Source organism: Physeter macrocephalus, chromosome 4 (assembly GCF_002837175.3).
Source record: "Physeter macrocephalus isolate SW-GA chromosome 4, ASM283717v5, whole genome shotgun sequence".
Lineage (NCBI taxonomy): Eukaryota > Metazoa > Chordata > Mammalia > Artiodactyla > Physeteridae > Physeter > Physeter macrocephalus.
Genome location: NC_041217.1, coordinates 41,604,397 through 41,631,727, shown reverse-complemented (window position 1 = coordinate 41,631,727; position 27,331 = coordinate 41,604,397). Strand labels below are relative to the sequence as shown.

Genomic DNA, 27,331 nt, shown 5'->3' with positions numbered 1-27,331 from the left:
ACGAAATTGAGTCATTCATTGAGACGTGGATGGATCTAAAGACTGTCATACAGAGTGAAGTAAGTCAGAAAGATAAAAACAAATATCGTATATTAATGCATGTATGTGGAACCTAGGAAATTGGTACAGATGAACTGGTTTGCAGGGCAGAAGTTGAGACACAGATGTAGAGAACAAATGTATGGACACCAAGGGGGGGAAACCGGGGTGGGGTGGGGATGGTGGTGTGCTGAATTGGGCGATTGGGATTGACATGTATACACTGATGTGTATAAAATTGATGACTAATAAGAACCTGCAGTATAAAAAAACAAACAAACAAACAAAAAACAACTAATACTAAACTTTCTTTGGGTTATTTGTATGGAAATATGTTAAGATAAATGTTTCAGACATTACATGAAATTTCTAAAAATCTTATATGTTCTGGTATAATGTTATAATTCATAATTCTAGTTATTACTTTAAAATGTATATCTCAGAAATAACTATATTTCCCTGTCAATTGCATTATTATGAACTTGCATCAAATCTTTAACCGTGGTCATTTTTAAGTCTTTGGTCATTTACAGACAGTTCTGGGTGTACTCTGATGCTTTTGCAAAAATGTTCCTATAAAAGGGTTTCATCTTCAAGGAATTCATGGAAAAGACTGATAAGTACAAGTTTCTGGCAATTGACTACACTGCTGAACTGAATGAATAAGCATTTTCAGAACGCTAATGGAAAACTGATGAATTCATAAAAGTGCTAACAAAAGATGAAGATAAAAAAATTAATGACATGGGACTGAATGAACTGATGAGGATGATTATAATTTTTGTGACTTTCTGTTTGAATAAAAAAAAATCCCACAAGGACTCAGAGGCAAAAAATATACAAATCAATTTTCACTGCAAAGCAAAGGAGCTGTTACAGTGGAGGATTACTGGACTGAATGTTAATATTATGACATAGTATGAATGTGTTTTGTGTTTGTAATTGCAATCATTGTTGCCTTTGTTGTGGTCATCCATTTACAATGCTTGGTGTCAGTTTATTTCTCTCTTGTAAAAATAAAATACAGTGTGTGTGTGTGTGTGTGTGTGTGTGTGTGTGTGTGAAAAAAAAAGAATAGCTAATGTTTATGGAATGCTTATTATGTACTAGGTGCTGAGCTAGGAGCTTTCCACATATTATCTCATTTAATGCTCACAACAACTCTATGAATTGGGTACCATTATTATGCCCATTTTATAGATAAGGACACTGAATTTTGGTTAAGATAAAGTAATTTGCTCAAGGTTAAAGGAGATAAGAATATGCCATCCCCAAATATGTCACCTTTGTATAAAGATTATTTTAAGCTAAAGACATTTGAGATTCAACAGATACAGAAAAAAACAAAACAAAACAACCCTTCTCAGAGTTTCTCTTATATGACTAAAAGCAGCAACTTCTGGAAAACAAGTCTACCGTAAATTCTTCTTCAGGGCAGATCTACTCCCAGAAGGGAGAATGCAAATAAAACCTACCCCAAATCCCTTATTTAGGGGAGTTGTATGGCCCTAAAGTAGACAGAAAGGCCACTTACACCTGGATAGAAAAACATTATCACAAATTTTCTTATAGCCTGTTTGTTTTCCTGAAAGCCCATTTATCTTTCCAAAAAGTAATTTGTTTTCCTGTGAGTGCCTTCCTTTTCCTCCCCTTCACCTCTTAATGGTTTATAAACCCCAAATCCTAATCACCTCTCTGAGTTACTCATCACTGAGGTCTCCCACGTGTATGTATGTTACACATGTAAATATCTGGGGGTTTTTTGTCTTGTTAATCTGTCTTTTGTCAGTTTAATTTGCAGGACTCCTAAGATTCAGAACCTAAGAAGGTAGAGGAAAATTTTTTTCCTCACCTACAAGGTCATGTAGCTATTAAGAGGAGGAACAGAGATTCAAACCCAGATATACACTTCTAGAATCTCAGTTCTCCATTACTAGACTAGTCTAGTTTTTTTAACTGCAAAACACTTGGCCTCCATCTTAACTAGATAAAACTATTCTATCATATTTTAAATAGGATATATAAAAAATTAGTCAAAAGTAGTTTTCTCCAGATTTAATTAATGTACTTTTTCTAGTGCCATTTAATCTTATTTTGAATCAGATTCTTCTCAGACTTTGTCCATAGCTTTGGCACATCATAGAAACTCATTGTTTAAGTACCCTTTCAATTAATTTTCTATCTTACAGGTTTTCTCCATCTTAGCCACTGTTTGGACTACATACCTGTTTAGACTACTAATATTATTCAAAGGCAATGCTTTAATATGATTTTCTTCATTTTAGAGGCAGTATAATACAGTGGTTTTATATATGGGCATTGAAGCCAGGCAGTCATCAGTTTGAATTGTGGTTCTGTCACTTGCATGGCAAGCACTCAATAAATATCAGCTAGTCTTCTAGCATTTTAATCAGCAAAAATGATTATGTCTTGTTTCTGATTTCCCTATATTTTCTCTCTTCATGAAATAAAAGCAAAAAGAAATTGATTACCTAAGGTGTCCTCAAATAACAACCACTACCACCACAGTTTTAACCATCACCACCACCACAATAATAATAGCTGACATTTATTGAGTGATTTATTATTTTAAAACTTTTCATGGATTAATTAATTTAATTATTTCAGTAGCCCAATGAAGCAGATGTTTTTATTATCTTTAATTTATAGATAAAGGAGACTGAAACCCAGGGAGATTAAATATTAATTTTTCCATGGTCATGCAGATAATAAGTGGCAGAGATACTTTTTTTGTACCCAGGTAAGTCTGGCTTCAGAATCCACACTCTATTACTTTTTTATATTGTTTTATTATACTATACTGCCTCTGAAAGGAAATTCTACTGTTACATATTTTTCTAAATCAGAAGAGATAATTTTCCAATGCCTCCAAAGCAATGGTTCCTAGGCTTTAGAATTTCACAGACTGTTAAAATTTAAAAGAAGATTCTGGCAAACCATATAGATTTGCCACTTTTAAGTTTTGACAAGAAATGACTTTAAAAAGCAAACACCACCATTATCATTTACTATTAGCACAAAATAAAGGATGATTTAATACCAAAAAAGTAAGATGGGTATAATCTAGAAAGATACCATCCTAATGCTATATATATTCATGTATTGTCCTTAAATTTTCCATTTTGTTGAGGACAAAAATTTTAGAACAACATTCTCTTTCCACCCTCTTCCTAATAGCTAGGCTAAGACCCACGCACTTATGGTCAATTAATTTACAACAAAGGAGACAAGAACATACAATAAAGACAGTCTCTTCAATAAATGGTGCTGGGAAAACTGAACAGCTACATTGAAAGAATGAAATTAAAACATTCTCTAACACCCTATACAAAAATAAACTCAAAATGGATTAAAGACCTAAATGTAAAACCAGAAACCATAAAACTCCTAGAGGAAAACAAAGGCAAAACACTCTTTGACATAAACCGTAGCAATATTTTTTTGATCCATCTCCTAAAACAAAGGAAATAAAAGCAAAAATAAACAAATGGGACTTTAAACTTAAAAACTTTTGCACAGCAAAGAAAACCATGGACAAAACAAAAAGACAACCTATTGAATGGGAGAAAATATTTGCAAATGTTGTGATTGATAAGGGGAACAGCTCATGCAACTCAACATCAAAAAAACCAAACAACTCAATTAAAACCAAAAAAAATGGGCAGAAGAAACGAACAGACATTTTTCCAAAGAGAAAATGCAGATGGCCAAGAGGCACATAAAAAGATGCTCAAAAATGCTAATCATCAGGGAAATGATGCAAATCAAAACCACAATGAGATATCAACTCACACCTGTTAGAATGGCTATCACCAAAAAGAACAAAAATAACACATGTTGGCAAGGATGTGAAGAAAAAGGAACCCTCGAACACCGGGTTCCATGTTGGTGGGAATGTAAATTTGTGCAGCCACTGTGGAAAAATATACGGCAGTTTCTCAAAAAACTAAAAATAGAACTATCACATGATCCAGCAATTCAACTCCTGGGTATATATCCAAGAAAAAAAATGAAAACACTAATTCAAAAAGATATATGCACACCAATGTTCATAGCAGCATCATTTGCGATGTCCAAAATATGGAAGCAACCTAAATGTCCATCAATAGATGAATGGATAACAAGTTGTGGTATGTGTGTATGTATACACACACACACACACACACACAAATATTACTCAGACATAAAAAGAAATTAAATTTTGCCATTTGTAGCAACATGGATGGACTTAGAGGATATTATGCTAAGTGAAGTAAGTCAGACACAGAAAGACAAATACTGTATGATATCACTTATATGTGGAATCTAAAAAATACAACAAACTAGTGAATTTAAGAAAAAAGAAGCAGACTCACAGATATAGAGAACAAACTAGTGGTTACCAGTGGGGAGAGAGAAGGGGGAGGGACAATATAAGGGTAGAGGATTAAGAGGTACAAACTATTAGATATAAAATAAACTACAAGGATATATTGTACAATGCAGGGAATATAGCCAATATTTTATAAGTATAAACGGAGTATAACCTTTAAAAATTGTGAATCATGGGCTTCCTGGATGGCACAGTGGTTGAGAATCTGCCTGCCAATACAGGCGACACATGTCACGGAGTAACTAAGCCTGTGTGCCACAGCTACTGAGCCTGCACTCTAGAGCCCATGCACCACAACTACTGAAGCCTGCGTGCCTAGAGCCCGTGCTCTGCAACAAAAGAAGCCACCGCAATGAGAAGCCCGTGCACCACAATGAAGAGTAGCCCCCGCTGGCTGCAACTACAGAAAGCCCCCATGCAGAAACGAAGACCCAACACAACCAAAACTAAATAAATTTAGTTTTTAAAAATTGTGAATCACTACATTGTACACTTGTAGACTTATATAATATTGTACATCAACTGTACTTTAATAAATATATGTATATATGATCTGATTTTAAAAAGAAGAAATGATAGGTATTGCAAATTAAATAAAAAGAAATAATTTTATTAAATAAAGAAATAAAAACGGCTCCTTGGACTTGAATCAAGATGGCAGATGCAGAACTCATCTGCCCTTGTGAACACATCAAAAATATATCTATATGTGAAACAACTCTCACTGAAAACTAACTGGAGACTAGCAGAAGGACTCCTGCACAACCAAGGCTTTAAGAAAGATCACACAGAATTGGGTAGCAAGGGAAGAAAAGCAATCAGGTCAGGATCCGTGCCCCTGGGAGAGGACTCAGAGTAAAAGAGAGACTGCAGGTGGAGACCCTCCCTAAAGAGTGAGTGTTTCGAGCCACACACTGGGTGCCCCAACACTCAAATCCACCAAAAGGATGATCAGCCCCATTGGCTGATTGGAGGACCAGTGAGACTAACAGGAGGGCTGTGGGAAGCCCGGACTCTGCTGCAGAGGAGTGCATAAACACTTGCTTGCTTCCAAAGCAGGGCAGAGAGGGCAGACTGAAACTGCTTGAGTGGCTGACTGGTGTCTTGTGACTGCCCTGGTACCTGCCCCAGCCTGAGCCGAGTGAACCCTCCAGCACCACTTACCTGGCGTTGCAGCTCCACACTGGAGCAAGGGCTGCCATGACTAAGGAAAAGGCTTGGCTGTGAGATGCCAAGGTAGTTCAAACCATAAGCAGCATCTGAGCAGGGAGGGTGCAGCCATTACAGATGATTGCAAAAGGCAGCCCATCAGAGGCAGTCTGGATTTCTGACAGCAGCCAGACAGCCACACACCATGCTTGACCCTCACCAGATACCCACACCAACCCCTCATGCTCCAGTACTGCTCCCCTCTGGGGCGAGGGTTCCAGTGCTGGGAGGGGGAAGAGCATGCACTTAAAGGGAACTGACCCTCAGGGATTCTGCTCCAGTAGCTTGGGACCTGACCCCACCCGCAGTAGGGCAGTGACAGCCACTAAGCGGAGAGGAAGTCCCGCCTCACACCCAACTCTGGCCCTAGCCCTTCTATTTTCAGCCCCACTTCTTACCAAGGTGATAGCTGCCAGCACATCCTGAGGAAAGACAGGACTTGTGTTCATGTCAAATACAACTCTCCCACCAAAGCCACTGGACACACACAGACTATAGGGAAGCTCCTCCATAAGGACACTCCTTCAAGACTGCTATAGGTAACTGTTTCACCTAATTTCTTAGAGACAGAGAAATATAAGCAAAATGAGAAGACAGAGGAATTTGTCTCATTTGAAGAGCCAAAGAAAAACTCTGAAAAAACAACCAATGGACAAAAATAACCAATTTACCAGATAAAGAATTCAGAGCATTAGTGATAAGAATGCTAATGGAATTGGGAAAAAGAATAGATGGACATAGTGAGAATTTTAATTAGGAACTATAAAATATAAAAAAAAAAGAACCAATCAGGACAGATGAATACAATAACTGAAATGAAAACACATTAGAAGAAATGAAAACAGCAGTCTTGGTGATACAAAATAATGCGCAAGTGATCTGGAAGATAGAATAATGGAAATCACCCAATTAGAACAGCAAAAAGAAAAAACATTCTCCAGGATACAGCACACGCTAGGCCACAGAATAAGTCCCAACAAGTTTAAGAAGATAAAAATTATATCAAGTATTTTTTCCAACCACAATGGTATGAAAATAGAAATCAGTTACAGGAAGAAAAATGGGAAAAGAACAAACGTGTAGATTAAACAACATGCTACTAAAAAACCAATGGGTCAATGAAGAAATCAAAAGGGAAATCAGAAAATACCTCAAGACAAATGAAAATGGAAACAACTTTCCAAAATCTATGGAATGCAGCAAAAGCAGTTTTAAGAGGGAAGTTTATAAAAATACAGGCCTATCACAAGAAATAAGAAAAATCTCAAATAAACAACCTCAACTTCCATATAAAGGAATGAGAAAAAGAAAAAACAAACAAAGCCCAAAGTCAGCAGGAGGGACGTAACAATAAAGATCAGTGAGGAAATAAATAAAACAGAGACTAAAAAACCCAGAAAATATCAAAGAAACCAAGAGCTAGATCATTGAAAAGACAAACGAAATTAATAAACCTTTAGCCAGGCTCACCAAGAAGAAAAGAGAGAGGACCTAAACAAACAAGATGAGAAATAACAACCAACACCACACAGATACAAAACATCATGAGAATACTATGAACAGTTATATGCCAACAAATTAGACAATCTAGAAAAAATGGACAAATTTCTAGAAACATACAACCTTTCAAGACTGAATCAGGAAGAAATAGACAATCTGACAAGACTAATCACTAGGAGTAAAATTGAATCAGTAAAAACAAATGAACAAACAAAAACAAAACAAAACAACAAAAACTAGCAAACAAAAGTCCAGGATCCAACAGCCTTACAGATGAACTCTACCAAACATATAAAGAAGAACTAATACCTATAATTTTTAGACTATTCCAAAAATGAAGAAGATGGAACACTTCCAAATTCATTCTATAAGGCCACCATTACCCTGATACCAAAACTAGATAAAGACACTACAAAAAAAAAAAGAAAATTACAGGCCAAAATCTCTGATGCAAAAAAATCTCTACAATTATCAGCAAATCAAACTCAATAATTTATAAAAAGTATCATGCACCAATGATCAAGTGGTATTTATTCCAGGGAATCAGGATTGATTCAATAATCGCGGTTTTCCCTGGTGGCACAGTGGTTAAGAATCCGCCTGCCAATGCAGGGGACACGGGTTCGAGCCCTGGTCCGGGAAGATCCCACATGCCGCGAAGCAACTAAGCCCGTGTGCCACAACTACTGAGACTGCGCTCTAGAGCCTGAGAGCCACAACTACTGAGCCCACGTGCCACAACTACTGAAGCCCATGCACCTAGAGCCTGTGCTCCACAACAAAAGAAGCCACAGCAGTGAGAAGCCCATGCACTGCAATGAAGAGTAGCCCCCACTTGCTGCAACCAGAAAAAGCCCGCGCACAGCAACAAAGACCCAACACAGCCAAAAATAAATAAATAAAATAAATTTTAAAAACATAAAATGATTCAATAATCACAAATCAATGTGATTTACCATATTAACAAAATGAAGGATAAAAGTCACATGATCATCTCAACAGATACAGAAAAAGCATTTGACAAAATTTAACATCCATTCATTGTAAAAACTCTCATCGAAGTTGGTATACAGGGAACATATCTCAACATAATAAAAGCTATTTATGACAAATCCACAGCTAACATCATGCTCAATGGTGAAAAGCCAAAAGCTTTCCCTCTAAAATCAAGAATAAGAAAAGGATGCCCACTCCTGCCACTTCTCTTTAACATAGTATTGGAAGTCCTAGCCATGGCAATCAGACAAGAAAAAGGAAAAAAAGGCATCCAGATTGGAAAGGAATTCTTAAAACTGTCATTATCTGCAGATGAAATGATACTATATATAGAAAACCCTAAAGTCTCTACCAAAAACCCACTAGAACTAACAAACAAATTCGGTAAAATTGCAGGATACAAGTTTAATAGACAGAAATCTGTTGCGTTTCTGTATACTAATAATTTCTCAGAAAGAGAAATTAAGAAAATAATTCCATTTACAATCACATCAAAAAGAATAAATACCTTGGAATAAACTTAACCAAGGAATGAAATACCTATACTCTGAAAACTATAAATTATTGATGAAGGAATTTGAAAATTATAGAAAGAAATGGAAAGATATCCTGTGTTCTTGGATTGGAAGAAATGTTGTTAAAATGTCCATACAACCCAAAGTAATCTAGAGATTTAATGCGATCCCTATCAAAATACCCATGACATTTTTCACAGAACTAGAACAAATAATCCTAAAATTTATATGGAACCACAAAAGATACCGAATTTCCAAAGCACTCTTGAAGAAAAAAAGAACAAAGCTGGGGGTATCACACTCCCTGACTCAGTTCATACTACAAAGCTACAGTAATAAAAACAGCACAGTACTGGCACAAAAACAGTCACATATATCAGTGGAATAGAAAAGAGATTCCAGAAATAAACCCACACACTTATGGTCAATCAATCTACAACAAAGGAGGCAGGAATATACAATGGAAAAAAGACAGTCTCCTCAGTAAATAGTGCTGAAGAAACTGGACAGCTACATGTAAAACAATGAGATTAGAACATTTCCTCACACCATATACAAAAATAAACTCAAAATGGATTAAAGACCTAAATGTAAGACTAGAAACCATAAAACTCCTACAAGAGGACATAGGCAGAACACCCTTTGACATAAACCGTAGCAATATTTTTTGGATCTGTCTCCTAAGGCAAAAGAAATAAAAGCAAAATAAACAAATGGGACCTAATTAAACTTAAAAGCTTTTGCACACCGTAGGAAATCATTGACTAAACAAAAAGACAACCTACTGAATGGGAGAAAATATATGCAAATGATATGATTGATAAAAGATTAATATCCAAAAAATACAAACAGCTCATACAACTCAATATCAAAAAAGCAAAGAACCCAATGAAAAAATGAGCAGAAGACCGGAACAGACATTTTTCCAAAGAAGATATACAGATGGCCAACAGGCACATGAAAAAATGCTCAATACTGCTAATTATCAGAGAAATATAAATCAAAACCATGAGATATCACCTCACACCTGTCAAAATAGCTATCATCAAAAAGACCATAAATAACAAATGCTGGCAAGGATGTGGGGAAAAGGGAATGCTAGTACACTAGTGGTGGGATTTTAAATTGGTGCAGCCACTCTGGAAAACAGTAGGGAGGATTCTCAGAACCCTAAACATCAAACTACCATATAATCCAGCAATTCCACTGCTGGATATCTGCAGAAAACAAAAACACTAATTTGAAAAGATACATGAACGCTAATTATCACAGCAGCATTATTTACAATAGCCAAGATATGGAAGCTACCCAATTGTCCATCAAAATATGGATGGATAAAGAAGATGTGTATACACACACACACGCACACACACACACACACACACACACACACAATGGAATAGTACTTGACCATAAAAAAAAAGAAATTCTGCCATTTGCAATAATGTGGATGGACCTAGAGATTATGCCTAGTGAAATAAGTCAGATAAAGACTAATACTGTATGTTATCACTTATATATGGAATCTAAAAAATAAAACGAATGTAATAACAAAACAGACTCACAGATACAGAGAACAAACTAGTGGCTACCAATGGGGAGAGGGAAGAAGGAGGGGCAAGATAGGGGTATGAGATTAAGAGACACAAACCAGTATGTATAAAATAAGTAAGCAACAAGGATATATTGTACAGTACAGGGAAATATAGCCATTACTTTGTAAATGGAGTATAATATATAAAGATATTGAATTACTATGTTGTACACCTGAAACTAATATAATATTGTACACCTGAAACTAATATAATATTGTAAATCAACTATACTTCAATAAAAAGATAAGAAAACATTGACAAGAATAAACAATAAGTTTGTGTAAAAAAAAAATTAAGGGACATAAAAGAAGATGTTATTAAATGGAGATGCATACCAAGTTCCTGAGTGGAAAGACTCAATAGTATATAGATGTCAATTCATTCCCAAATCAAGTCTATAAGCTGAAGGAAATTTTAATAAAAATTTTCAATAAAATTATTTTTGGAACTTGAAAAAACATAACAGCTCTTTTAGTAACTTTTACAACTTGTCTTTCTAGAAAGAATGTGTATCTTTGAGTTTGGAATCTAGCAGTGTCATTAATTAAAAATTGCTGCGTTTTAGTAAAAGGTGAAATAAAAGATTTACATGTGTTCGGTTCCACTAATGTGGCCAAAGGACTTAAGAAGGGCTTTGCTTTAGATCTTCATATTCTTGAAATTTGAAAGATAAACAGTTTTGGGGTTAGCACTTCTCTCATTCCAATGAATTAAAATAGTAATTATATGGTTGAAAATGAATGTTTCAGTTAAAACCTTTGAGTCTCCGATAGTGACAGTATAAAAACAGGGTTTATTTCTTTTGCACCTTTGATTTCCTCCAGAGTCTCAATGCCTCGGTGTTTTCAACAGGGTACCACATTATTAGAAATATACTTGCATGTGGGCGTTATGAACTTTTTATTAATGCTGTGAAATGAGAAGGCTTGGTGCTTTACCAGCTGTGTTTTGACTACAAACATCAATCATGGAAAAATCATTTGAAACAATGTTCTTTCAGTTCAGTCTATTAGACCCTTGTTCATGTTATAACTTTAGATAAATTTGAATAGTTCACGACTATAATCAATTACTCAGTTTCAATTACAATTCCTAATTGATTCAAACCTATTAGCACCATCTCTAGTGATAGTCTGTTACACGATGTTAGTAGAAGGCCAGTGGTTTGCGCCTAATGAATGTCTATGTATTAAGTAATTAAAAACAGAAGTCTTCTTCTAAATATGTTAGGGTGGCACTGTCTGGTGGGTCCAACAGTTTGGATTCCTGGTCCTTAAGTATCATGCTTCTCAAGCCAGGGATTAGCACCTTTTGGGAGCTGCAAAGAACTTAGAAGGACAAAGAACCTAACTTAGGACACACAATAACTTATTCGTACTGGTGATACTAGACCAGGATCCTGCTCCCTCACAGTTCTGTAACCTTCGCTCGGTTTTTTTCTCTCAATACAAGGGAAAGACACCATTCTTTCCTCATCTATCCTTCTAGTATTAAGTTTGGAGGATGGTGGTAAATTAATAAACTTTTAAGAACCCCTCCCCCAGCTTTGAGAATTCAGAAATTTATAGCTTTTGTATAAGAAATTAGAGTGAAGACTCTTTTAGACCCATGTTGGACTATGTCTACGTGGCCTGAGAGATGGAGCGCTAAGATGACAATAGACGTGCTTTGGGGATACTGAAGTGAACCTGGAGTGTGGAGACAGTAGCAGAAAAATCGGGGAGACCATAATGTAAACTCAGTTCTAATCAATGGGGTTGTGGGTTTCGGGTCTGAGACACCAAATCACCTTACAAGACGTATGATTAAAAACCCACACTGCCCAGAACAGCCACCTACCCTTAGGGAATCAGACGCAGGTTGATCCTTAGGCGCTCGGTGATGACGTACTCCCTAGACCAGGTGGTGATTGGTTTCTGAAGAGGGGGGTTGGAAGCCAGTGCGACGCGGAGCCCTGTCCGAAGCCTCGCGAGAGCTGCGGTCCTGGAGCGGGATGGCTGCGGAGCCGGGCAGAGTTGGCCCTTGGCTCCTGCTTCCCGCACTCTGGCTCGAAACATGGCCCGGGGTCCTGGCCCGCTAACCCGGCCTCGCCCCGACACAGTCGCCATGCCCAAGAGAGGAAAGCGACTCAAGTTCCGGGCCCAAGACGCCTGCTCTGGGCGAGGTGGGCAAGGGCGGGGGCGTTGAAAGGCTTGGGGCTGGAAGCAGGGAGGGGGCTGGACAGCACCGAGGCGAGTGCTCGCCTGCCTGCGACGGGAGGGCGGCTGGACTGGGGACTTGGAGTGAGCAGGAAATCTTGGTGGGGAGGAAGCTGAGGAGAGAAGGCCTCCTCCTTTGAGGTTTGGTGCTGTGTTTCAGTGACCGTGGCGGATTATGCCAACTCGGATCCGGCCGTCGTGAGGTCTGGAAGGGTCAAGAAAGCCGTCGCCAATGCTGTTCAGCAGGAAGGTAGGCTTCCGACGAGTCTTTTCAGACTCAGTGAAGAGAGAACTAGGTGCTTTATTTTCCTGGGATTCTGCCTCAGTGTTTTTCTTGCAGTCCTTTAGGCATCTTCCCGTAAACGTGTTTGCTCTCTTCGATGGTTACTCATCTATTCAGAGGAGGGGAAGGATTAGCCAAGAGCAGTAGCAGTTTCTGTAGCAGAAATATTTTATTTCTGTCTTCCCATAAAAAAACAAAACAAAAAAACTTTGCGTACTCTTCTGTGGTTTCCACTGCTTTCTTCCTGGTTATTAATCTTATTCCTGTTGTTCACATATATTCTCCACTTAACTCTGCTGTTTGCTTCTTTGTGTAATAACCTTGAAGTATTCTTTTCCTTTTCTCATGCTTCTCTTACTTTCAAGCTTCTTACTCAGGGGTCCTTGAAACTTGTGTTTTCATGATATGTACTGTCTCCAGCCCAGGATTGAGGTTAAATTTGGGTTTAATTCCTCTCAAACACTGCTCCTCAGAATTTATGCAAATGAAAATAGCATTCACCTTTTGCTTTTACCCTGAAGGGTTTATAGTGGAGAATAATTCACTCCCTTTTTCTTCAGGTCTGAAGCAGTTTCTGCAACTTTGGAGTCAGTTTGCTCATTACTTTCCAATTTTTTGTGTTTAAAATGCTATTTTTTTCCTAAGATTCTCAGCTTCCTTTAGCAGACTCTCACACTGCTTTTGCTTTCTTTTTTCTTTTCCTTATGGATGCTGATACCCTGCCTAAGCCATGGTACTCTGCCATCTCATTCTCTTCTTATTTTCTTCTAGTAAAATCTCTTTGTGGCTTGGAAGCCTCCCAGGTTCCTGCAGTAGAAGCTCTTTCTGGGGCTGGTGAGCCCTGTGACATCATTGACAGCAGTGATGAGATTGATGCCCAGGAAGAAGGCATCCATGAGAGAACTGCCTCCAGAAAAAAGAAAAGCAAGAGGCACAAAGGTACAGGGCTCACGCTCTTTTGGATTATTTGTCCTATCTGTGGTGATAACTTGAAGCTGTCACTTTCTCAGTAGCACAAGAGATGATACCAGTGGAGAACCAGAGTTTGGATCTTTGTAGTGGGACAGGACTTTAATATACCACGGCTTTCTACTTATATCTAAAGTTGAGAGGAAAGGAGATTGGTAACAGTAGTAGCCATTCATTGAGAACATATCATTATCAGGTAAAATCCATGTAGCAACAGGAAAACAAAAAGCCTTTGCATTTCTGGATTTCTGAATGTGTAAGGAAGCAGAGTTGTGACAAAAATGTTCTGTCTCCCAAATATGTGGAGTGTATATAACCAATTTCATTTCAGCTAAAGTTAGATTATTATCGTGGACTTTTAAGTGCTCTGCAATTGTTAATGCCTTCTTTATGTCTAGTAGGTACTGTAGGAAATAGAAAAATGTGTGATATTTATGTATTAGTGGCAATACAACTTACACAAATGAAACAAAGAAAGGTAAACTAATGGTATACAATGTGCCAACCCATCATTCACTGGTTTGCTCTAGACTTAAGGAATCAGACTCTTGGGGTAGAGCCCAGAATTCTTAAAGCTAAAGTGGTTCTGATGATCAGCTAGAGTTAGGAGGAAGCTAATGTAATAAATGGTATGTGTATTTTTGGTCTCAGATCTGTGAGAACTTTCACCTATACTTGAGAATCAGATGACAGACTTTTGCATATGTTAAAATATATTGAAATAATCAATAAATTAATGAACTGACTTTGCTTTTTGAATTATTGTCAGTGATACCGCTCTTTTCCAGAACCAAGAATGTTAATAGACATTCCTCACACTTCTTTGTTCCTTAATTTCTTGCTTTAAATCCCTACTCATCATCACCATTGTATTAGATATTTCTCTTGATTTTCCTTTTTGGTTTTGAGCGCATTCCACAGAACAGCTTACAGACTTTTAAAACATCTTTATTGAGATAAAATTCATCCCTTTAAAGTGTACAACGCAGTAGTTTTAGTATGTTCTCGGAGTTGTGTAGCCATCAACATGATCTAAGTTTAGAACATTTCTATCAACTCAAATCTAATAGTATCATTCCTCATTCCCTCCCAACACTCTCTTCCACCCATTCCCTTCCCCCAGGCAACCACCAATCTACTTTCTGTCCTTATAGATTTGCCTATTCCTGGCATTTCATATAAACGAAATCATATAATATGTGGTCTTTTGCGTCTGGCTTCTTTGACTTAGCATAATGTTTTCAAGGTTCATCCATATTGTAGCATATATCAGTACTTTATTCCTTTTTATTGCTTATTATTTGACTATCATAAATAATGCTACTATGAACACTCATGGACAAGTTTTTGTGTGAACATATATTTTCATTTCTGTCGGGTAGGAGTGAAATTGCTGGATCACATGGTAACTATGTTTAACTTTTGGAGGAACTGCCAAGTTTTTATGAAGTTTCCATTTTATATTCCTACCAGCAGTGAGTGAGAGTTACAGTTTCTCCACATCCTCCTCAACACTTGTTATTGTCTAACTTTTTAAACTATAGGCATTCTAGCTGATGTGAAGTGGTATCTCATGGTTTTGATTTGCATACTAATGATGTTGAGCATCTTTTATGTGCTTATTGGCCTTTCGTGTATCTTCTTTGGAGAAATGAGAAATGTCTATTCAAATTCTTCTCTCATTTTTACATTAGGTTATCTTTTTTTTTTTTTTTTTTTTTTTTTTTTTTTTTTTTTTTTTGCGGTACGCGGGCCTCTCACTGTTGTGGCCTCTCCCGTTGCGGAGCACAGGCTCCGGACACGCAGACTCAGCAGCCATGGCTCACGGGCTCAGCCGCTCCGCGGCATGTGGGATCTTCCCGGACCGGGGCATGAACCCATGTCCCCTGCATCGGCAGGCGGACTCTCAACCACTGCGCCACCAGGGAAGCCCAGGTTATCTTTTTATTACTGAGTTGTAAGAATTCTTATGTATTCAGGAGACCAGTCATTTATCAGATACATGATTTGTGGTTTACAAACTCTTAGCTATAATTCATCTTTTACTCCCTTGCTCCACTAGGGTCCTTCAATCTCATCAAACTGGTCTTTTCTTTCCCCCCTCTTTTTTCTTTTAGCTTTTTAAAAATGAAACATATACAAAAGAAGAGAGAGTAGTGTAATGAATCCAATGTGGCTATTACATAGCTTCAAGTTATCAACTCATGGTCACTTTTGTTTCAGCCACTACCCCCTCACCCCCACCTCAGCACACACTCACACACACACACACACACACACACACCCCATACACACTTGATTATTTTGAAACAATTTCCAGATATTCCATTTTTATATCTGTAAATATTTTGGTAGTTATCTCCAAAAGATAAATGCTCTTAAAAAAAATTATCACATCTAAAAAAGTTAGTAATTTTTTTGTAAGCTACTTTATTTTTTTTTTAATTAATTAATTTATTTTTGGCTGTGTTGGGTCTTCGTTGCTGCACGTGGGCTTTCTCTAGTTGCAGCAAGTGGGGGCTATACTTCATTGAGGTGTGCAGGCTTCTCACAGTGGTGGCTTCTCTTGTTGAGGAGCATGGACTCTAGGCGCACCAGCTTCAGTAGTTGTGGCACACGGGTTCAGTAGCTGTGGCTTGTAGGCTCTAGAGCACAGGCTCAGTAGTTGTGGCACACGGGCTTAGTTGCTCTGCGGCATGTGGGATTTTCCCGGACCAGGGCTCAAACCCATGTGGCCTGTATTGGCAGGTAGATTCTTAACCACTGCGCCACCAAGGAAGCCCAACAGTAATTTCTTAATATCATCAAAATCTTGTTAGACTTGCCTCTTTATTGCCCTCACATGTGTTTTGTTTTTTTAAATATCCAGGCTTCATGTTAGCTGTTTATTTCACTTGGAATACTTTTCCCCTTAACCTATGAATATCAAAATTTTTGTCCTTCATAACTTATCTCCATGAAGCTATCCTTTACTGATTCCATTTCCTACATTTTGAAATTTCTTAATAATTGTGTGTAAAACATTGGCAATTTTTATAATTACTGAGTTTTGTCCCTAAAAACAGAAAAATTTTAATAGTACTCTGCTTTGTAAAAGTCCTCATGGGTCTCAGTGGAGGAAATTCTGATAGTTGTTTGCCTTCTCTTTTAGAGAGAGATTTAATGTGGGAGAAGAGGGCCCCAAATGTGGTAGGCTGAGCCTTAAATGGTTACTGGAGATTTCAAGAAGCATAAGAACCAAAAAAGACGTTGCTGTTTTAGAAGCATTGGTCTCTGTTATGAAGAACCTAATGCAAGAACCTGATTGAGTCATAGAGCTGCAGGAAGCAGCTAGAAAAGCAGAGGCAGCTTCAGGGAGGTAGTTGTAGGGGCTTTTTGCTCAGGAAACAGAAAGAAGAAAGCTGTGTCTTGGATAGCTATATAACTAAGTCTCAATTAAAGATTATGGTTAGCCCAGATTCTGGTATATCTGTGGAGTGTGAATTTTTATTTGAACCTGACATGTATAGTGGACCTCAGGATCAAGAGAATTAACACTAATGAGGTCTGAAGGAGGAAGAGGTGGGGATACATCATCACAGGGTATCCTTGAATACTGGATGCTTGTGGCCAGAATTGTAGATCAAGCTGACAATGAAACAAGAAGAAACTAAAAGAAACATATCTAAGGCAATTACTGAGTAATGAAAATACACTGTAACTTACTTGGTTTTTTTATTTAGTTTGTACTTTGAGGTTTCCTCATACCATCTTAAAATCAGTTTTATTTTTTAAATGACTGAATTGAAGAAAATGTTTGGTGTATGGGGACTACAAGGGAAATCAAGGGCAGAATTTATAGTGAAAAGCTGGACTTTGGAGAAAACTGGGTTCTGTTTACCTTGAGTAAGGTTCTGTTTTCTTATAGTAAAATGGACACAATAATATTTTCCTTATTTCCACTGAAAAATTATTATAGTTGAATGATATAATGTATGCAAAGTTACTTTGAAAACTGCAAAATAATATGTAAATAGTGGTTAAATAAAGGCCTTAAGAACAAGGCCTATTCACTTGGGCAACAGGAAACAAAAGTTTTCAGCAGCTAGAATAAGCAGGAAATGATGAGTTTGAGAGGCTTCCTTGGACCTATTTAAACCATTTTCTTAACTGTGCAAGCCCTGGGAGAATTGAAATGATTGGAGATCTTTATATGTGCATATAATAGAAGGTCAAAAGTTATAGTTCTTTTTTCTGTTTCAGAAGATCTGGATGGGGCTGGAGGAGAAGAGTATCCCATGGATATTTGGCTCTTGCTGGCCTCCTATATCCGTCCTGAGGACATTGTGAATTTTTCCCTGATTTGTAAGAATGCCTGGACTGTCACTTGCACTGCTGCCTTTTGGACCAGGTTGTACCGAAGGTGCGACCACAGAGAGCTCACTGTGTTATCTGTGTAGCTTATTTCTTGTTGTTTTTGATTTGGAGCTACTCCCTGGATGGTGACCTCTTTTCACTTTCTCTACTGCATGCCTGGGCATGAACCTAGCTTTGAATTCCTTGAGCTTCTCTTTAATTTAAAATTGAAATTATTAATTCATCGGTAATTGTCTTCCCTATGGTTACCCATTTTTCTTCAGCCGTTTATCTTAGCTAGAATTTTCAGAAGTTATAGATGCCCATCTGTTTATCTTTGCAACTGGATTTGTTGTTTCTTAGATTTGCTAGTCATCTTGAAGTATCATACAGTCTTTGTAGTTATGCTGCTCTGTGTATAGTTGTAGTGGTGAAGAGGGAGTGAATTATATGATTGGTAAGAGGGCTGACTTTTGATGCTGGGTTAGAAGTGTAGTGAAGATTATCAACCATCAGTAAAAATGTGGTGGAAGGGGATGGTGAGGTATCAGGGAGTAGAGAACTTTCTGAGACATGTGGCAAGAGAACTTGGTGGATCTTCCCCAGTGCAGGTTCTTTTTGAGCAGCTGAAGTATATTGTACTGGTATAAAGTCAGACTTGCCCCTTTTTTAAAGTGAAATAGTGAGGATTTAAAATTTTTAAATGAATAGAGAAGTGCAGGGTTACAAGGTATATATGAATTGGGTTTTGCATAGCAAAGACGCAAAAGTAGCTAAGAAGTGAAGGAGATAGTGATTTGTGTGTGTGTATGTAAGAGCACTAGGGACAAACTAACTACTGTCCAGTGGAATAGTATAGTAAAATTTGTACTGAGCCCAAGAGTCCTAGGAGACTGGCCTAGAGCAGAAGAGAGAGGTCACTTATTGGTAGGAGTAATGTGTCATGTTTTAGGCACTACACGCTGGATGCCTCTCTGCCTTTGCGCCTGCGACCAGAGTCAATGGAGAAGCTGCGCTGTCTCCGGGCATGTGTGATCCGATCTCTGTACCATATGTATGAGCCATTTGCTGCTCGAATCTCCAAGAATCCAGCCATTCCAGAAAGCACTCCTAGCACATTAAAGAATTCCAAAGTAAGTGACAATTAGTGTTGGGGTTTAACAAATGGACTCTTGTATAATGGGCCTGTTATCATGGCTTGTTTCCAGCTTCCTTGATGGGGTGGTCTAGGGCCGTAGGTACCAGGCTGCTAAGGGACTAATGTAAACTTTCAGGACTCGTGGGTATCTCTTCTCCAAGACATTCCTGCTGTGCTGGGTTGGCTCATGTTAATTTTACCTTAAAGCTTTCTTGTGCTTTTAGCATATTCCTTATTCTCTTTATTTTAATTTATTTTCATGCCTTATACATTGGGCCACTTTAGATGGTTTAGATGGTTTGATGGTTTGGGCTAGGAAGAACACAACTCAAATGGTAGATGTAAACTATAATTCTTAAAAGGTGCTTTAAATCATGATACAAAGATATAAAACAACTTACTAATTTTGTTTTTCTAATGTGACCTTGACATCTGGATTTCCACTTTCTTGTTAATCTTAAAAGATCCTGGTGTAGACTTCTTCAGCATTTGCAAAGTGCCCACTATTGCCACCCTCAGGGGTGGGTTGTTTCAGAGACTATAAGGTACTTCCACTCATAAACTTTAGCCCTCTAAAATTCTTACTGTGTTCTAGGCCATTCCTTATATCTTGGGATTTCCCCAGTAGTTTATATTTGTACATTGTATTCAAGGTTCTGGCATTCTTCTGATTTGTAAGTAGGTCTATAAGCCTTTGGTCCATTCTCTCCTTTTTTTTGCCATAATGAAATATCTAGTGAACACACCTTTGCCAAGCTAGACTAGTATAGCATATATGATTATTTAGGCAAGTTGATGTCTCGGCCTTTTTCTCATTCAACTAATACTATTATCTAAATTTTGTATCTTTTGAGTTTGTTAATAATTTTTATTACTCTGTTCCTAGCCAAAGTCTGGTGTTCTATCGCACTTCCTATTCTCTTCTGTTTTGTTTTTATGCTTTGGATGTTACATGATTCTTTTCCCCTAGTTCACCTCTAGTGTGATAACATTCTACCTGATACATATTGATTAAAAGGGTACTGTTGATTTCAAGATCATCATGGTTCCCCCCAGGGTTGCAAACTGAGGTGGTCAGGGCCATTGTCGTAGCCAATTTAATGTCACACTAGCTGATGGATTTAGGGCAGAATTAGAATGCTGGGTGAGTAGAATTTCATTCCTTCTCCTTGTAATATGAGTGGACAGTGTATCATTTCACATTTATAGTTTTTCTCCCCCAAAAAACATTTGATCATATCAGGTGAGGTGGGGATCATCCCAAAGCTAACCATGCTAGGGGTGAATCAGTTGTTGGGAGCAGAGCAGCATTGGGCAAACTCCTCATGCTTGACACATCCTCGCGGCTCCAGTGCACAATGCAAGTGCTACTGCCTAAATCTAAAATACCCATGTCTTCATATTCTTATAATTGTATATTAAGTTTTTTAAGTGGACTAAAAAGTGACTTTTAAGTGGCTAAAAGTCAAGGTGGTGATAACTAAGGTCTTAATCCAGACAGGAAGGCTAGGCCACCTGTCTGCTGCTTTTGTGCCTGTTGTTAGAGATCTTCTGAAGAGGATGTGGGACCTGCAGTGGCAGGTGTCCCATGCATGGCCTTGCTAGTATAACCACATCGCATGGCATTCAGGAAGTTGCCAGCATGCCTAAAGGAAGTTGTCCCATGTTCCTGGACTCCACCTTTTCGTATTTGATTCTCCCTCTCTCTCTTTTCAGTAGCATAGCTTGTGTGGGACACTGGAGCCGTTGTGTTGGCAGCAGAAGTGTTTGCCCCTTAAAGCCAAGCCCATTATTTTTGATGGAACAGCAGGACGTACAGGGCATGTCTGAAGGGCAGGACAGCTGGCACGGCGGACGACCCACCCCTTATCCCCTGGGAGGTACTTAACTTCTTGTGTTAACCCTAGCTGTAGCCTGACTTTCCTTGAGGGGCTTACTCTAGACTGAATTCAGCTCACCTCTGTAGTTTCCATACCGGCTGTCTGCTCCCAGAAGGTCCTGAGTGGTTTGCTCCTATTACACACAGGGCTGGCTGTCTCTGCCTGCCTTATGGCTTTGTTATCATCTTGTCTGGTGGCTACTGGCTGCCCTTATATTTTAATATAGAGGAGTGGCCTGCTGAATCAGATAATGCCCCAGTCTCTAGAGACCATGTTTCTGTCTTTAAAGATGAGAACAATAGGGGTTGACCTCAATAGCATCTGAGGTTGACTTATATTGGTACCTCTTCTCTTTACTGAATAGCCTTGGGATTGTCTTTTTTCATGTTGCACCAGTGTCAAATTGTAGTGGTGCGGGGGAGGTGGGGGTTTCTATCCGTGCCAAAGTAAAATCTCAGCATTGGGACCGTGGCTGGCTTTAGAGCTAGCAAACAGAAAGGTTATTTTTATTTTCTTACAGTGCTTACTTTTCTGGTGCAGAAAGATTGTTGGGAACAGACAGGAGCCAATGTGGGAATTCAACTTCAAGTTCAAAAAGCAGGTGTGTGCTTTTATCATCTCTTTGTTTTTCAGGTAATATCTTGCTCTAATTTTACTAGACATAAAATTGCCTCATTAAAATCAGATAATACACATTAAAACATATAATGTCATAAAAAGAAAAGAAAGAACTATTTTATATGAAAGAGGCACAAAGATTTAATAGCTTAATGCAAAGAGTAAACCTTGAGTGGATCCTAGATAAATGAACAAAGAGCGATAAAAGACATTTTTGGTACAATTAAAGAAATTTGAGTATGCTCTGGATATTAGATTATATGAAATTATTGTTAATTTTCTTAGGTGTGATAATGTTATTGAGTTTATATATGTATATTCATGTTGAATAAGGGTGGAATGCCAGTGTTACTTTCAAATGGCTTTGCCTCCCCCACCCCAAGAGTTCATGTGGGTTTTTTTGTTTTTTTTTTTTTTGTGGTAAGTGGGCCTCCCACTGTTGTGGCCTCTCCCGTTGCGGTTTTTTAATATGTGAATATATGTAAAATGAGAGGTGAGGGGGAGAGGAAACAAACGTGGCAAAATATCCAGTGGTAAAGGGTATACAGGAGTTTATTGCACGGTTTTGTTAACTTTTCTATATGTTTGAAGACTTTAAAAGTGGGGAAAAGGGAAAAACTTTTCATAACAATGTACTGAGGTTATTTCACTAAGAATTTTTTTGTTTTTCAAAGCAAATGTATTTGTAAACAACAATAATTCATATGCTTTTATATCTGAGGCAGTTTGGGCAAGCCATGGGGAGAGGGACTGCCAAGAGTCTATTTGTAAGAAGAGTAGATACTATTTCACCTTTGTCTCTGCCTTTTTCTTGGACTGTACGTGAGATCTTGGCTACAGTTAGGATCTGTTCTGCATGTCTTTACTTCTTGTCCTCAGCAGCCTCATTTCCTCCACCTGTCTCCCCTACTTAGTATCACTGAGGTGACACATTACAAATAAAATTATAGTTATCCCTCACTTGATGACAAGTGTGTTCCAGATAAGTTTGTATTTAAAGTAAATCATATTTTTACATTGATTTTTCAAAAACACTGTTCTAGGGATGAATTTTGGCTCTGATCATTTGCTTTTAATAAGATGTCCACAATCTATGATATCCATTAGATGTTGGTAGAAAGTCTACCATAGCACCTTTCTGGGAGGGAACTGAGGGGCAGTCTTCGCAGTGTATACAAGCTAAGACCAGAACTGCTGCAGGAAAGTGAATGCTAAGATTTCCTCTAGCTCTGAGAGTTGTGACTCTTGTTTTATGATGTCTGGAATTAGATGGCCACTTCTGCTTCCATCCCTTTTTGTGCATCAGATGTTCTTTGGAGTCTGACAGGTCACAAGGAATTTGTGGTCTCTCAAACATTGGAGAGCCTATGATAGAGCTATAAGTTTCCATTTCTTGCCAGATGGTAGGAAACACCATCTAAATGAAGCACCCACTGTCACATTTCTCATCCAAATGTGTTTCCACGTCTTTCAAAGGTCAGATTTTCCTTGATCTGTATAGAAACTGATATGTATATTAAAGAGAGAATAGATAACAGAAAAATGGATCTCAGCAGCTTTAGTTAAGCCATAGCATTTTCTTTGGTGGAGTCTTAGAGCCATAAACATTTCCTCTAACCCACTAGAGTAATTCTTAATTCTCTTCAGTCCCCTAGATTAAAGAGCAAGTGTATGGGAGGATTGCAGCCTCCCATTCAGTACGAAGATGTTCATACCAACCCAGACCAGGACTGCTGCCTACTGCAGGTCACCACCCTCAATTTCATCTTTATTCCAATTGTCATGGGAATGATATTTACCCTGGTAAGTGGAGACAGGATGTCATCCTCAGCTCTTTCATAGACTCTCACTAAGGGTTTGAAAGAAATTTGTAAATTTAACCATTGAGGAAGAAATCTTTGAAGAATAATTTTAAACAAAATCTGAAAGCAGACTTGTATACTAGGAACAGACATATTTGTGAAGTAAATTATGTCTGAGAATATTTTACTTCTGTTTCCTTCTCTATAGTGAACAGACTGTTTTTGCATCTCCTGTGTAGTGCTCATTAATGTTTGAGAAACATTATCCCGTTAAGGTTAATGATGAAGCTTATACATGAACACTGTATGTCAGGACCTGAGGCATGCATGTGGTATCATAAATGGAATATTAAAATGTAGGGTTACCAGCTCTGTCTTTTGTGTGATGCTCTGACTATTCAAGGTTTAGCTAAGAATTAGATTTTAGCTAAGAATTAGATTAGTAAACAACAAATATGCTTCTGGTGTATTTTCCATGTTTTTAACATTTTTAACTGGATTGGCAACTGGAGAGCTCATGTAATTTATCTTCTCTGTATTTTAAGCTTATGTTCAGAGATATGTTCCCCCCTCCACATTGAAAATAGCTTTATTCTTTTTTTAATGGTAAAATAAATAATTCATACTTCATGTGAAGAATTTAAATAATACATAAACACATTGAGACAGTGAAGGTGACTTAGACTTCCGCTATTCTATAACTGCAGTTAACTTGTGGGGAACTGTTCTTTAATGTATCTGTTAATATATATTCAATACATGTATACACCCACTCTCTTAAATAATTTTGTATAATTGAGATTATGTCATATATCTGTTTTTATTGTAGGCATCTCTCATTAAGCCACATTAATGACTTATTTATATACTTATACTCCATATACTTCCTACTCGTAGAATTCTATACAGATTTACGTATACATAAACATATTTAGAGATTTTGTGGTTTATTTTCCAAAACAATATGATCAGATCAGTTTCATGCATCTTGCTTATTACCTTGCTCAACAATATCTCATCAGAATCCCTTCAAGTCATCTCTTATAGCTCTAATTCAATTTTTTTAAATTGTCATTAAGGTAGTCTATGTGCATGTATCCTAATTTGTTCAGCCATTTGAGAGGCTTTCTTTAGCACAGTTTAAATATATGAAGCTAAGAAAAACTTATAAAAATCACCCTTAATTTTTAATATCTTTGCAAAAAAAGATAGTATAGTGCTGTTGGTATAACTTAGAGATTATCTTGTGGCCTAGTTCATGTAAGTTGTCTAGATTGTCTCATTTTAGAGTGAGTCATAGGAAAACAAGGTTGTTTAATTTGAGTACTGAATTTATTTCTCCCCCCCAGTTTACTATCAATGTGAGCACGGACATGCGGCATCATCGAGTGAGACTGGTGTTCCAAGATTCTCCTGTCCATGGAGGTCGGAAACTGCGCAGCGAACAGGGTGTGCAAGTCATCCTGGACCCAGTGCACAGCGTTCGACTTTTTGACTGGTGGCATCCTCAGTATCCATTCTCCCTGAGAGCATAGATACTGCTTCTCGTCACTGAGGGCAACCCTGAGCTAGGCCAGTCCATTTGTAATCAGATTCCAATTTGGAAGGGGCAGCTGAATTGTATATCTATCTGGTCAGTAATGCACATGTTCAGGTTTCTGGGGCTCCTGCTATGGGAAGGAGAAGGATTGAATCAGGAGTAAAAACATTATGATTTATAAACATATTTTAATGTAAAATTTTGCATTTGAGTGAAACCTGGCCCTATTTTCTGTGTTAAACCCCATTTGGTGCTACTGAGTTTGTTGTTCTTTATTCTTTTATCCCAGCCAAAGTGGATGATCGTGCTTTAGGGGAAAATTAAACTCATAAATCTCCAAACAAGGAAATTTCAGCATTCCCTTATGGATCAGTGTAACCTTAGAGGCTTAAAATTGTTGCTACTGTTGCTTCCAGTATAGCTGCCCCTCAAATTCAAGTGAATATTTCCTCTTCTCCCTTTTACCCCTCTCTAGAAATAAAGCAGGTGACAGGGTTTTCATAAACTTATGAGATTGAATTGTGTATCTTTCTTTAAAAATATTTGTCACATAAATATTTTTTTGCCAGTTTTGTATTTTAGGTATTTTTTTTGCATGAAGCTGATAGTAATGATAATGATTTTGTGCTACACTAGGAACTTTTCATAATATCTCTAGTTCTCACAATCCTGCAAGGTAGCTGATACTATTCCCATTCTCTGGCTGAAAAAGCTGAATCAGTGACTTACCCAAGGCCATACTATCCAATAAGTGGCAGAGCCAGAATTCTGACCCAGGTCCTTTTGCTGTGCCACAATTAAAAAGGTCAGTCTCATTATTCTTGTGGTAGATGGTGGCACAGGGGAATAGGCAGAGTGTACATAGATAGAAAGAGTAAAAAGGTGAGTAAAAAGTTGATTGTGGTATACCTTATCCCTAATCAGCCTAAAAGGTATATAAGATTGATGAAAGAATCTTTTAAATATGTTTCCAAGTAAAATGTAAAACAAATCAAGACAGTTATTGCAGGAAGGATAGTGATATTTTCATTGAATTGTTAGAAAGGCATTTATTATGAAGGTCATTAAAAAATTGCATTCTCATATTGAAACCAGACTCCTGCACTATAAGAATTTAGTGACTCCTTTGCTCTGCTCTGCCCTGTGCTGCCTATGAGAGCTTGGCCTTTTATCCCTGCAGAAATGCTCATGTCCTCTTGGTGAGAGGACTTGCTATAGCTTGTGTACTCTGAGAAGAGGATCATGTTTTTGTTTTGTTTCTGCTAACAAGAGAAGTTTGCTGCTTGTCTCCTCCCACCTGCCCCCCACCCAAATTAGCTAGGGAGCTGGATATTGGCTAGAGGTGGTCATTACGACCATATTCTTTAAACATGAAAATCTCATGGGGGTAGTTCTTATCATGAGTTTGACAGCTAAATTAGTGTGTTGTTTTTTCCTTACCATTCTCCCTACCCCCTGCTATTTAAAGAATATTCTTAGGAAGCATCTGCTTAATACAGCTGCTAACAGCTAACCTTACCCTGCACTGAGGGTGGTACTAAAGCTGTTCACACAGAAAGTGAGCCTGGGTCAGTGAAAACCAGAATTTGGGCAGTTAAATGATAAAAACAAAAAACCCCTGAACGGTAAGCACCATCTCTACAATCAGAAGTTGCCTCTTTGAGGCAGGAGGAGAGAAGCACACAGTCCCCAGTTCCCTGAATTAAAGATGCCATGGAGCAGAAGGGAGTTGTCCTGGTGGATTTTGTGTCCCCCATTTAGGAGTTACTTTTAGAAGGGGAGTGAAATAAATTTGGCTTAATAATTGTGTTCTGACTGAACTTCCTAGTTTTTGTATGAAACTCCATGGTATGATGATATTGCCTCAGCTGTTCTCTTAGTATAATATTGACAAACACTTGGTAAAGTATGTTATCAAAGGTTATCATGGCTTCAGCCTTCCCTCTGCACTGACTGAGTTGCCTTTTCTAGGATGATTCCTGTTTTATTAGTGAAAGGATATGAAGTGTCTCAGGGATTTCCTTTTGATGAGAACCTGAAACTACCTGGAGAAGAGTTGGAACTTTCTGAACTGCTTTTGTAAAAACTGCTTTGTACTTGTCACTTCCTTAAATATGTACCTTGATTTTGCTCTAAGGGTCAGACAAACAAAATATTTAGCTTCATTTCTTACCCCTCAAATAAATCGGAATTACTCAGATTTTCCTGCCTTCTACCAAAGATACAAGGAAACTAAGCCAAAAGGTGAATATATTGTGGGAAAGAAAATAATTAATTAATTAATGGTTATATGTGCCACTGATCTCAACTACAGCATTTGT

General features: G+C 37.9%; 1 protein-coding gene across 6 annotated transcripts; it reads left to right on the top strand.

Annotated features, from left to right (window-relative positions):
* The first annotated feature begins 12,193 nt into the window (after nt 1-12,193).
* On the top strand, nt 12,194-25,578 carry TMEM183A (transmembrane protein 183A). Of its 6 annotated transcripts, none has more exons than XM_024133817.3 (8): nt 12,194-12,411; nt 12,606-12,695; nt 13,500-13,667; nt 17,940-18,099; nt 18,985-19,165; nt 21,571-21,651; nt 23,316-23,471; nt 24,820-25,578. In XM_024133817.3, exons 1-8 carry the CDS (start codon nt 12,303-12,305, stop codon nt 25,003-25,005), a joined length of 1,131 nt encoding a protein of 376 aa, XP_023989585.1. In that variant the 5' UTR covers nt 12,194-12,302; the 3' UTR covers nt 25,006-25,578. The 6 variants fall into 6 exon arrangements, with proteins under 6 accessions (XP_023989585.1, XP_054940135.1, XP_023989586.1 ...); XM_055084160.1 differs by having other exon boundaries at nt 12,218-12,411; nt 17,943-18,099; nt 23,324-23,471; XM_024133818.3 differs by having other exon boundaries at nt 12,218-12,411; nt 17,943-18,099.
* The last annotated feature ends 1,753 nt before the right edge of the window (nt 25,579-27,331 follow it).